This window comes from Aethina tumida, chromosome 5 (genome assembly GCF_024364675.1).
Source record: "Aethina tumida isolate Nest 87 chromosome 5, icAetTumi1.1, whole genome shotgun sequence".
In the NCBI taxonomy this organism is placed as follows: domain Eukaryota; kingdom Metazoa; phylum Arthropoda; class Insecta; order Coleoptera; family Nitidulidae; genus Aethina; species Aethina tumida.
The window spans coordinates 27,721,544-27,736,187 of NC_065439.1; the positions used below are offsets into that span (position 1 = coordinate 27,721,544).

A 14,644-nucleotide genomic window follows, 5' to 3' on the forward strand; every position below is an offset into this window, starting at 1 on the left:
ATTTATTTAATTATTTAATATTTTATACACACTGAGACCTATTGAAAACATAGCAGGGACCTAAATACTTTGATTTAAAATTCTATAAAATATTTTCTAGAGTCTAGACTTTTACCATAGGACCTTCTACATTATTTAAGGTATTTACATTTTTTTAAATTTTTAATAAAGGTTTAGAACTGACTACATTTAGTTCTAAATCTTTGTTTAGTAGTCGTGTTCTTCTTTAGATTTTTGGATCTTCTAGATCTTCATATATTTTACTTGATTTACAATAAAGTTTTTAAACATGTAACTTTCATATATAATTCAAATATATTTGTAATATTGAAAACTGTTAATACTTACCATGGAGGAATACCATGGCAGCGGTACGGCAACGCCGCAGCCGAGAGACTTCAACGATGGCCGAAACACGAAACTCGGTAACTTTCATTCGTCGAACGGACACCGTCGCCGACGAAACATGCGGTAGTAGATGCACGGTAACGGGGAGTGACCGATCATTATATTTTTCGCCGTTTGCCAACCGTAACATGTGATTTTGTGTGGCCCTAGAACGCGACCGAGACGAACAGTGTCACATACGAATTGCGTGCCCCCATCGATATACCATGGCTTACCAGAGTGTCAGTTCGAAGGGCCCAGCACCGTGGGTTTTCGCGGCGTTTTGCCTGGTGGGACTCGTGCCTACGGTGAGTCGATCTGTGACGTTCGTCAGAGGTTACCGATGGAAACGGACCGTGTTTCGGTTTGTTTACGTAACTCTGATGATGCCCACTAACATTCATTTGTCCTTTGCGTATGTTTAGCCAGAAACGTTTACTGTGTCGGGTGACGATGGTAATCTTATTGGGTCCACATTCTTTCAGATTATCCACGACGTCTAGACCTTAAGGACCATTTAAATGTTCCACATTTTTTGGGCGGTTTAATACCTCTCGAACAAGATATTTTCGAGAATACGAATATCTGCGAATTATGTAGTTTTCGAGAAACCATTACACGTGTTCTCGATGACATGTTTATAATTCTAACAATACGTTTGTCCTTAACACTCGTCTCATATGAAAAAAATTATAATTCAAAATGTGTTATTAAGCTGGGTAACCTTAATTATTTATATGGTAGGCACATGATTACCATACTCAATGTATTGTTATGAACTAAAATTTTATTCTAGTTAATTCTAATTGGATATGTAAGCAAACAAGATGGTCATCATAATGTCAATTAATTCTTATTTCTATTATTTTAATTGGTATACATTCTGAAGCTCATTATGTACTATCTTATATACTACTAATACATTATGAATAATACGAATTTGAGTGCAAATTGGATAGAAATAATTAATAAATGAAATGAAGTTTTTTAAAATTTTTTAAGCCTATGTCAATGTTAAGTCAAAATGCATATTAATATATATATATATATATATATATATATATATATATATAAATAAAATTATATTAAAAACTTAATCAAATATAAATAGTAATTTGAAATTTAATCATTCAGATATTTATATTATACACATGTTTTGAAATTCCAACTAATATTTCTGAAATAATTCAAATTTTAATGTGAATGTTTAAATTAAATTGGATATTTTAAGTATATAGTAAATAAATATTTAAGTGTGTCTTGGTTATTTTAAATTATCATCAAGGTGTAACTAGAATTGAGCAATAATACAAAATATATTATTATAAAATAATAATAATCAAATGAAAAACTTAATTAAAATTTAAGAAATAAAATTAAAATTTTAAATAAAAGGTATAAATTATATATAATATTAAATAAAATTTAAATGTATATTTAAATAACAATTATTAACTACAAATTAATTATTTTTTTTTCATTTATTACCAAAATTTAACAAAAAATTGATAGAAAATTGTAACAATGAATAATAAAGAATATTCAAATTATTTTAAATATATTTGGAAGAATTTACTTTCTAATGGTATATATTAAAAAACGTTTTTAAAAAATTTTTGCTAGTCTTTAAATTTAATAAATTATTCACAAATAACTAAATACGAATTTATTTGTGAAATATGAAAAAAAGATTATTTTTAAATAACAATTATTAATTATATGGTAATTATAATTTAATTACTTTTTCACGTATCTAATTTTAATAAAAAGAATGCTAACTATAATAAATTATAAAATATTAAATATTTATATTACAAATTAATTCTAATTTTTTCACATATTACCAAATTTTAATAAAAAAATATATAATATTGACAAAGAATATTAAAATTATTTTGAATATTTTTTTGTTGTAATTTTTTATTTTAAATAAATAAATATTTGCTACCTATAATATTTTATTTATTTGTAAATTAATTATAATATTTTTTTATCAAAACATTTAGAATTATAATCCATTTATTTAAATAATTTCCAACATTTACTACCAAATTTTTACAAAATAATAATAATAATAATAATAATAATAATAATAATAATAATTATTATTATTATTATTATTATTATTATTATTATTCTAAATATTTTCTAAACAAATTACTTTCTGTTGATAATTAATTTATTGTTCTAAATATTTTTGTATCGTATTTTAAATAATTTTAAAAACCTACATATAACATTTTAATTATTAGTTGTTATTGATTTAATAAGTTTATTTAATTTAATAATTTCATATTTTATATATATATATATATATATATATATATATATATATATATATATATATATATATATATATAATTATATTGAGAATTTCAGATTTATGTGATATGACACAACAAAAATTTTGTATCCATTAATCACAATTTTTCGGAACTTTATATTCTGAAAGCCAGTTTATTTCTTGGAGTCAGTCCATAAAACAATTAAATTTTTCTGTCGATAACGTCATACCAGCAACTGGTTGAATTTGTACTTAAACGCCGATTCGATCTTGTGAAATTTAATTCAATTCTAACCGCACCTTATTTGTGGTGCTTATCTGATATGTTCGTGTCCATAATTTATTACAAAATACAAATCTATGCAAGGATAATACAATTACGTTCATAAAACATAATTGTATTAATTGTATTAATATAAATTCACATATTCCACATGTATATTTATTATGTTAAACTTGAGTAAATCAATTTGATAAGGTTCTGCATGACATTACTAAATAAATTGCAAAAAAATAATAACTAATGGTTGTGCTACAAACTGCCACTGCAGTTACCTTACATAAATATTTTATGTGTTCAACCAATGCCAAATGGAAATCATATTGTATAAAACATTTCCACCGTCGCGTCTTAAATGTCACCAATGAAACAGTCAACCAACAAAACCCAACAATTACAATTATAAAAGCATCTGCTTACAATGCAAAAGTTTCTGGGTGTGTTGATTCCGTTCAGCAATTGATAATGAATCACTGTTTCTGCTCAGTAATTGCGTCTGCAACAGATGGGAATTAAATGGTTTCGATACACGGACTATGAAAAAATTATAATTAAATTTGCCTCTTTTTAGTCACATCATAAGATGATTCGATAATAATTACCGTCATTTGCCTTGTTTAGGACGAAATTGGCAATTAAAGTTTGTTGACATTGAAGAATTTGGATGTTTTGTATGTAATCTTTGTTTCTCACCAAGTTGGTCAAATGACAATGTGGTAAAGTAGATTTAAGGTATCAATTAAATCAATTCTCACTCCATTGTGAATATGAGAGTTCAACAAAACCTGTCGACTTGATATGCCTCAAGTGAAAGCCAATAATCAAAGCTAGACGAGTTATTAAATATCAGTTAAAAAATGGACTAATTTACATCGGACTTTCGATTTTTATAGAAGCGTTTCGCCACATAAAATGTCACTTGATTGACCCTGTGGAATTAGAAAACGTTTGTCTTGTTTTATTGTTACAGAAATCGTTACAAATATGCATATTTTATCAAGTTACCTAGTTATTTTTTACTATCATAGCTCACATTAGTCATTTTTTTGTCGGTAAACACCTTTCGTTTTCGTTAGAACCATTACATGCTAATTACAAAAGCAAACGAATTTATTACTTCCGACAGGACTGGCGCTTTTTTTTAGTAATTCGGTAACCTTGTTAGTAATCCAATTGTAATTTTCATATAAATTGGCCATCTACGTATGTGTTTCACTTAACACAATAAATAGTTAACTAGTGCGACATTGAACAGTACCAAGGGATGACTTATTATTTATTTTTAATAGTTAATTTACAAACAAAAATTTCCTGATTATTTTTTTTAATTAATAAATGTCTGAACAAAACAAAAAGTGTATTGTTATTGTAATTTGCATTGTGGGGGGTAATAAGGAGAATGTCGACTGATAAACAAGTTTCCTCTTTCCTTTAGAGATTCATTAATAAATGGAATGCGCGATTGAGTGAAGGTCCTTTTGCTAAAAGGTTATTCGGTTTAACTTCAATCAATTCGCTGCGGAATTAATGGTTTTTGCCTTTTCTAATTGGTCCAATTTACGATCTACTAATAATATAACCATTACATAAAAAAACTGCATTGGTGATTGTAATTTTAAATATCCGCCATATCATTTTGTCTTTAGACGAATTAATTAATTTGTTTAATTAAAGGGAAATTAACTGTAACAAGATGCGATTAAAATCTAATTATATGGTATTTCAGTTTTATAGATAAATAAAATAATAAAGCAGTGAACTTCACGTAAAATCAATTTGAAGCGAGTACAGTTCCTAACGGATAAATTAACTACAGTTCTGTCACTGTTTTACTAACATAATGCCATAATTTAATGCAAAACAAGATAGCCGTAAAATGCCAAAACGGACTTGTTTATAAAAACTGTATCGTTTTTGAAGGACCAAACTGGTCTTTTATACAACAGTTAAGATAAGATTTACATTAAATTAATTATGATGAAAGTTTTTACTAACAAAATTCTTCAGTGAATGTTACTATATAATAGTATAAACAATTAATTATAAAATTAAATATTTAATTAAATAAATTATAATAAATTGGTTAAATAAAATTAGTTGCTATTCGAGACCATACTAAAAATATAAGAAATATTAAAATCAATAATTTTGTGAAAACAGTTTTATGTTAAATGTGTCAACATTGTTACATACATTCTTCCATCATCTCAACAATGTTGGGCGCCAAAATTAGAAATTCTTTAAATTAGAAACTGTCCAGTATTTTATTAAAAATGTACAGAAGTATAAAATTTATTGACAATCGTTTAAAAATATTTATTTTATTACAATTCTAATGCCAAAACTGAAAATGTCAACAATTGTTGTGCTTCATCTCAACAATGTTGGACGCCAAAATTATAAATCCCTAAAATCAAATCATGCCCAGTAAATTATTAAAACTATATAGAAGTATAAAATTTATTGGTAATTGAAAATATTTATTTTATTACAATTCTATTCCCAGAACTGAAAGTGTCAACAATTGTTATGCTTCATCTTAACAACGTTGGGCGCCAAAATTAGAAATCCCCGAGAACATCATTTTGACAAAAGTACAACGCCTCACAACTTGATAATAGAGAAAGTAGCCAACCACCTGTCGATAACTGTATTAATTCGTCATGTAATTCGTAAATTAACCGAAGTCAAAAAGTGGGTAGGTACTGTGAGATATTACAGGAATCGACTGGAATGCCACATGCTGATATTAACATTGATTTAGTAGAACAGCTCGCTCACAATGGTGGTAAAAATCAACGAGCGTTGTATCGTGCGGCCTTGGCGGCCAGAACAGAGCTTCGTAAATCAATTGCATGGACGGGGGTATTTTTTTTTAATGGTCGCATGTGAAATCGAATTTGAAATCTGGTGTATAAAATTAAAGGGGCAGGAGCTTGAAATTCTGATAGATAGTTTAATAATTTATTTTGATTGTATATAAATTTTTCCTTCTAGTACCATGGTGTCCTTATTTCTAAATGATTGTCGTTTTGCTGGAGTACCGTTTGTACTAGAGATCATGTGAAAATCTATTAACAACTAGAAACACATTATTGATGGGTCCCATTAAATATACTTTCATTTACACATAATTTGTTCCAAGATATAATGCAGTAAGCAGTGCATTAAGACGTGTTACAATCTTGCTATAAAGAACTTACTCCTATAAAATTATGTAAGTACGCCATTTAATATCCACATATAAATTCTACTAAGGAATTAGAAAGCATTTAGTTACTAGACCCGTAAGAGAAATTTCTTAATGAAATTGGAAGCACATTTCTACTATAATATATAAATCAACTGTTTTGTTCTCAATCTTTAGATTTATTAATTGTTTAATTGTATTGGAAACTGGCTTGCAATAACATTGTACATTTATCAACCCAGACAATGTTACAGTTTACAGGACAATCGCTTACTCAAAATAATTATTACATAAATCTAGATTATAGGCCAACATTTGAATTATGAATCTGCGTCACAATCTGCAAGAAGAGAACCGTTACCCTGGATAAATAACAAAGTCGGTAGACTTTTGTTGTCTTATTTTAACGCCTAACGTCCCAGCTATTCTCGTGCAATGCATTAAATCGTCCATTACATGAATTTAAATGCCAACAATGTAATAGTGCGTGCTTCATACAGTTACAATTTGAGCAAAAATACCATGAAATCGTAAATGAATAATCCGAAAGAATTTTATTAGGAACTTTATGTAAGTCGAATAAGCATTCAATTACTGGTTTTACGGAGCATACTGCATAAAACGACACGAGATCATGTTATTCTCATTATTATGAAACATGTTGTAGGACATCAAACTGTTTATTTTGTGTTTGTATCTTGCATATTAAATTTATTAATCAAAAGCATTTGTGGCATGTCATTATCAATGGTGTTTTGATTTCATTATGAGGTTTTCGAATGAAATGATATCAATACATCATTATATTGTTCAATATGAAAACATTTCTACAGTAAATGTTAATAAATTAATAGAAATATGTTTGTGTCCCCTGATTTAGTTACTTAACTCAAAATATTTAAAAACAAATATATTTTTAATAAATCATTTTTATGCTATGCTGTCAAATTTAAACTGATTGTTAATATGATAATTTTATGAAGAATCTCTAAATTCAAATGATGTCCTGTAAATTATTAAAAATATTCAGAAGTATAAAATTTATTGACAATCGTATAAGAATATTTATTTTGTTACAATTCTATTCCTAGAACACTAAGTATCAACAATTGTTGTACTTCATCTCAAAAATGTTGGGCGCCAAAATTAAAAATCATTAAAATCAGATGCTGTTTAGTAAATTATTAAATATATACAGAGTAAAATTCACAGACAATTGTATAAGAATATTTATTTTGTTACAATTCTACTCCTAGAACACAAAATATCAACAATTGTTGTACTTCATTTCAAGAATGTTGGGCGCCAAAATTAAAATCTCTAAATTCAAATGATGTCCAGTGAATTATTAAAAATATTCAGAAGTATAAAATTTATTAACAATTGTATAAGAATATTTATTTTGTTACAATTCTATTCCTAGAACATAAAATATCAACAATTGTTGAGCTTTATCTCAAAAATGTTGGGCGCCAAAATTATAAATCTGTAAAATCAAATAATGTCTAATAAATTATTAAAAATATACAGAAGTATAAAATTTATTGACAATTGTATAAGAATATTTATTTTATCACAATTTATTTAATAAAACAAGAAATACATTCAAAAAAAAATTTTAACCATTATATATTTTCAATAAATCATTTTTATGCTGAAGTCTTAATATAAAACGACAAAAATAATAACTTGAAATTGTCTTAATGTAATTACCAAATTGGAAAGTGTCGGTGTTATTACAAATTAAATATTGATGGAGTTCTTTAATGGTTGGCTTCATTAATCATTGCGGGCAGCTTAATACCGAAGTCCAGTCGTGATTTCCCAAGACTTCTAAACCGTGATTTAGATTTGCTCGACCAGTTCATGAAAAATCTGGCTTAGAATTCAGTTATGCGGTGCCAGTTATGCATGTACCAAAGCCAATGGGCTAATATCAGCAGGAATTTCCGTTCGATTTCCTGCTTTTTGCACGTCGAGAACAACAGTTAGCGGACCTAATACAACGTGCAACGTTCATTTTAATGGTGACTGGCTGGTAAAGACCATTAATATGGTTATAATGGACACGGTGCAGTGTAATTCTAGTCGGAACTGGGACTGTGACCACGGTTGAGCCGCAATTATAGGCCACTGTGTAAAATCCACAACGGGGAACCGTTATTAGGCAAACTGGAGTAGATGGATGATTTTTATGCGGCGCTAACGCTTGTGCATCAACCGCTTTGTAGAATGTTAATGAGCTAACCTGCCGGCAAGGTTTTCCTACTTCTGAAGAAAAACAATAACAGGCCTGGTAGAGAATGTACATTTTTATATGTGATAAAAATATAAATACTATTCTAACAAAAGATTTAAGGAATAAATTTTGTTCCATAATCTTTGGAAAAGGTATTACTAAGATCATTTTAGTTATCATTTGATTTAACCTTTTCACCATAATGCGGTTAGCTGGAAAAAAAATAATGATTGACCTTTCATCATTTCAATCCAATGAAACCAATTCAAACAATACAAATTCCATCCTGCGTGTCTACCTGTTTGAATTTCTAGTGTTACGCCACCGTTGAACTTATTATTAAAACGGAAAATTGAGGCGTTTAAACAACAATATTCTATTAAGCCGGGGCCTTAGGCACGGCGAAAACAAATCGAAATTGCCTCGCCTCTATTCGTTGCATCTAACAGTTTTACACTCTGGCAGTTAATTTTATAAAGCTGATGTTTACTTAAACTTTATTAAAGTTGGCCTCCACCTCAAGTTATTCGGGTGTGCGTAATTTCTTTGAAACAACTTTACTGTCGTGGACTGAGCTCTGACCATCTGTAAGCCTACTGCCTCCAAAAATGGCACGATCAAAAACTGTCAGGCTAACGAACAACAACGACACGACCATGTGAGCCGTGACAATTGAGACTTCTGAAAGGGACACAAGTAATATGTGTAACTGGGAATGTATACGTAAAAATATTCTTCTAGTCTCGGTTATCTTTGATTTACGACAGGAGCGTCGTAATTGGCCCGATAGGGTATCGTGACATGATGAAATAGAGTTGGCCGTGGTGTTTACACCTACGAAGGGGACCCCGGCAACCGCAAGCCTTCTTAGATCACTCTCACTCCGGCCGCACCTTATATGGTTCACATAAAATGCGAATGGTAATATTGCCGACTGCAGCACACACTCGTTATTATTCGTTCCGTTTTGTTCAATCGGAACATTTGTGTCCCCTTTTATATTGTTGTCATTTACATTTTTTTAAAATAAATATGGTGAATTGTACAATGAAATGAAAGCATCTTTTTGTGGCTTAAAACTACCTTGAACTGGTTAAAGTTTAAATTTGGCGCCATATAATTCCCACAGTGACGTCATTTATAAGTAAACAAATATGGCAGAGCTATGATTAATTTCGATAATTAAAACATGTTGATTTAAGTATTTAAAATCTACAAATCCCAATACTTACCTTGAACAAGTCGAGATATACTTTTTCTACTCATTAAATCATTCATTATTATTAATTAGTTATTTTATTGATTAAATTAAATACATAAGTTGACTTATTCATTAAAAAAGTTGATTTTCTATTTTTTTTTTAATTCTACATCTAATTAAAAATAAAATCGCCACGTCATGTCCTATATTTAGACCTAATAGTTTTTGAGTTATTAATTTTTTTCCAAAAATATTTATAAATTGATGGTCTAACTAAAATATCTGTAAAACCACCAATTTTGATACTGACAAAGTCATTTTTGACATTAATATTTAATTGTGTACATCTTGAAACAACAATAACTTTGTTATTGGAATACGCTGTGCATAAAATGAATATTAACAGAGATTTTATAAATTAATTAGATCAAAATAAACTAATATTAATTTATTCATAGATTGAAATTGAAACTAGACAATGTTTTAATAAATGAAAATAACTTTCTCTTACACTAGAAATTAAAAAGGCATTAAAAATAATAATCTGATGATTAAAAATAAGCCATAAAGCAGAGTAAAAAGGATTATGTCAAAATTTAAAATACCTCACACCATATTAGGGAAGGTGGCCCGATTGAAATTAATTTGGAATCGAAATTTACCCAAACGCTAGTAGTACAAAATCTCCTGCGAGCATTATTACCGTTAATTAGAAATATTTAATCCTGCAAAACCAATTAAACTAATTAGCTTGATGTACGTAATCTCTCTGTGTAGTCATTACGTGGCTCATTCCATCAATTCCATGATTTAATAATAAAATAATTGACGTTTTAAAGGCATTCGAAGATTTAAGATAATAATGCACTTTTCCTGCGGCAGTCTTAAAACCTGAGTGATGAAAATCTTCGCAGAAAGTTTATCTTAAATGTCGATCTTTTGGTTTAAACACATTCGGGATGCTCGGTGATGCTGTGACCTGGAAACTTTTACTCTCCATTTAGATGATAATGTTCGCTGAAATTGTTGGGGCACGCACTTTCGTTTTCACACAAATTCTAAATTTAAATATTTCTTAAATAATTAAGATAAATGTAAAACCGCAAATGTCCAATTACTGAGAAAAATGCTTGAGAAATGTTAAGGTGTATTTGAACAAATAATTGGTTACCAAGGTTGAACTACACCGTGCTTATTATATCTTTGTAATGCTGTACATTACCATGATTATTTATTTATGATATTCAATACGTGAATAGGTGACTGCTGATATGAAGATAAATTATCTGTTAAGGATATTCATCATATGAAATAAATATGAGCAAACAAAGAAAGAGTTCGTCACCATTTGTTAGTTTGAGTGTATGAAATGCTAATTGCTTACAAGCCACAAGAAACTTGATACATTAAGATCATTTTTCCTTATATAATAAGGTGGATGTAGGTGTAAAATTGCAAGAAACAAGTCTAGCTATGCCTTTTCTTTACGACCACTTTCTCCACAACTATCATTATCTGCCTATTTTTGTAGTGTTGATAACTGTAATTCCTGGGTGTTGATCTTTTCGTGACGAGGAATCTCATATTTTTACAGACGAGTGACATTCTCACTATGGAAACGGAGCCTGTTATTAGTGGTTGCTTAAGCTAACAGTGGGGATAATTTGGCGTTTAATTTCCAAACCAAACACGGCTCCACAAGTACACAATTCAAAATTAATTTATATCAAAATCCATTGTGCCTACAATGCTGGATCGAAACTCCAAGTTATTATTCATAATCTCCTTCACGTTGAAACAAAAATATGCAGACGTTCAGTCTTTTACGGCGGGTTTATGGCATCTATAAAGATCTTAATCGTAATTAAAACATGTGCAAGTTTGCAGGCATGCAGCGATCACGACTGAAAAATTTAATTCCAAGTCATATGGGATTTTCGTTTCTCATTGAACGTTAACGATGGTTGCTACAAATTATGTTATTGTAGGACTATTTTATGCTAAGAACAGAAAAACTTCTTCGTACGTGTACAGTTAGACCTTAAATCGACCCATGGAGTGTTGAACGTTTGAATTAATAAAACATCCTTTGCATACATTCTAATTATTAAAAGGTGTGCCCGTTTAATAACAAATTCTGTCAAGGTTTAGCAACAACAGAACCATACCTTAACACGTTTTCTATTCAGCAGAATCGCATTATGAATGTCGAAGACGTTTAGGTGCCATTATGTAATACCTCTTATCTGCTCCTCATGAGCCGCACATAACGGTGTTGAATTTGTTTAATTTGACACGTCTAACGAAGGAGCCACACTGACAATAAATCACAATAAGTAAAAGTGAAAAATTTATGATAAAGTAATTTCACATGCCTCTATGAGAATTAGACCAATTATTTTTTGTATGAAGAAACGTCCGGAGGCAACAACCTTGATATTGATCAACTGATAGCGATAATTTCACGTTCGATTTTCCACCTGGCCATTTATTTCGAGTCGAGTACTCAGGTATCCGATGCCGTACCCCGACATTACACACTCTCTTAAGCATTGCGTAAATGTGATGATTTGCATCATCCACTGCATACTCCCATTAAACCATCGCTTCCTAATTTACCAACGTCAGTTTACATACGAGGAAATCCGTTGCATAACGCAATTATCCCCAGACGCATAGCGTACCGCGTTCGCAATCTGGAAATCTTAATAAAGTACCGCGGACGGTTGAGGCAAAAACGTTATTAGTTTAGTTTGCAACATCAAACACGTCCGTAAATTGAGCGGGCTCAAACTGGGCGTTCAATCTGGCGTAACAGTAACGAAAATTGTTGCAGGCGATTTGTCGGATCGTGTTTGATAAGGTGGAAGTCCAGTCTGGGGTTCGGGGAGAAGATGCACGGTCATCTTCGATGGTGATTGAGGGTCATTCATAGCTGTTACGATTTGTATTCGACTGACTTCTATTGTTGCTCTAGCTTCGAATGCTGAAGATAACTCGGGTAAACAATGATTGAAATTGTAATTAATCTATCGTTGTGCGGTGGGAACATGACATATCGTGGTATCAAAATATTTCTTTTATTGGCTATTAATATTAGTCTGATATTTTTATTATATTAATTATCCTTTTGTTTTACATTGTATCGCATGACTTTTTGTTCGAGTATTTTTTTACAGCACGAATGGGTGGGATTGAATGCTTTATAAAAAAATGTGTTCGTAATTACAAGACGATATCTCCTTTGATCTTGAGTTACTCAAAACGAAACAAGATGTGGCGTTTAATTTTTTACAATAATTAGTTGGAAAATCTAAGATTTATAATGAAAGTTTCATAAGAAAAATAATTTCAAAGCAATATTATTAGAAATAATTTTTATTTTCTATAATCACAGAAAAATTAAATTTTATTGACTTCATAATTAGTGAAAGTTAATAAAATTGTGACACAAAATTTATGTCAAATCAAGTGTTTTTAACTATTTATTAGTAATTAACATGTATTAATTGTTTGTCTTAATCCATGTAATTACTAATGCCATATAACACAATTTTTCATTAGTTTAGTCACCTTTTAACTTAAATAAACTATTGGTAATTAAAATTATATAACATTCTCTTTAACTTTTTAAATTAAACGATAATTGAAGAACTAAATCTAATATATTGTTTATATTTTTACAAAAATACTATTTTTTAGACATAATTTATAGTGTACAATTTCAATGTTTATAATTATTTAAGAATACTTTTTTAAATAATTAATAATGTATAATCAAATTTCAACATTTTTAATTGTAAGAGAAACTTAAACATTAAATATATATAATTATACGTGTCACAGATAGTAACTTTCAATTAAGTAAATGTAATTTATAATTTCCTAATCTAAATAATTGCAAAAATATTTAATGATTAATTGCGTTCAATTTTCTTATTTTAAATAAAAATTAGTTAAAAATCTTAATTACTCATATAACATAATAAATTTTTATTGACTTTGAAAATTTTGATTTTGACAACTTTTTCTCTTTACATAATATTAATTTAACACTTATTTTGTAGACTTTTTTTATACAAGAAAATGTTTTTTAGAAGTCCTAATGATTAAACAGAAAATTAATAACTTAATTAAAAATGTAAAATCAAGTTTTAATATTTTTAATTATAAGGGAGAAGTAAACATTAAATAAATATATTTAATTACAGACAGGAATTTTCAATTAAATAAATATAATTTATGATTTCCAAATCCAGAAAATTATAAATTTCAAAAGTAATTAAATTTAACAATAGTTTTAAAATATTTTAACATATTTAACATCAAATATACAAGGTCATACAACTAGCTTAGTTTTTTCAAGAATTATATATATTTAAAAAAAAAAAAAATTGACACATTGATGATCTAACTAAAATGTTTATATAGCCATTAAATTTGATAATGGAAAGTTCATTTTTGGTATACAGGTTAACCAAGAACCATCCTATAAGGAGTCATATTAGTACTCCCAAATTTTATACTGGGTGTACATTTAACTTTGTGCATATTGAAACATCAATAATTTTGTTATTTTCAGTGAAACATCCTATACATAAAATGCATATTAACAGAGTTTTTACCAAAAATGTAAAAATAATACAGATATATGGCGTAACCATCCTGCATACCAAAATAATATTTATATATTCAATAATTGATTAATTCGATTTCAATTTCCTTCCTTAAATAAATATTGCTAGTCACTTAAGATAATATTTATTGTATTATATTTTAGTAATACTGGATAAATTTGCTATAATCCCAATAAGTTCTTAATAGAAAAGTATTCATTATTAATAATATATCTTCTATATATAAATCAGACGCTGTTCAGTAAATTATTAAATATATAAAGAAAAGTAAAAATCATTGGTAATTGTATAAGAATATTTATTTCGTTACAATTCTATTCCTAGAACACAAAATATCAACAATTCTTGTGCTCCATCTCAAGAATGTTGGGCGCCAAAATTATAAACCTCTAAATTCAAATGATGTCTAGTGAATCCCAATATGTT

General features: G+C 28.7%; 1 protein-coding gene across 1 annotated transcript in view; it reads left to right on the forward strand.

Moving 5' to 3' along the window:
• Nucleotides 1–443: 443 nt before the first annotated feature.
• The window catches only part of LOC109604532 (uncharacterized), a 31,806-nt gene continuing 17,605 nt past the window's right edge, over nucleotides 444–14,644 (forward strand). The window contains exon 1 of the mRNA XM_049967176.1: nucleotides 444–695. Coding sequence (XP_049823133.1) covers nucleotides 615–695 — 81 coding nt within the window. The 5' untranslated portion in view covers nucleotides 444–614. The remainder of the gene's footprint in view (nucleotides 696–14,644) is intronic.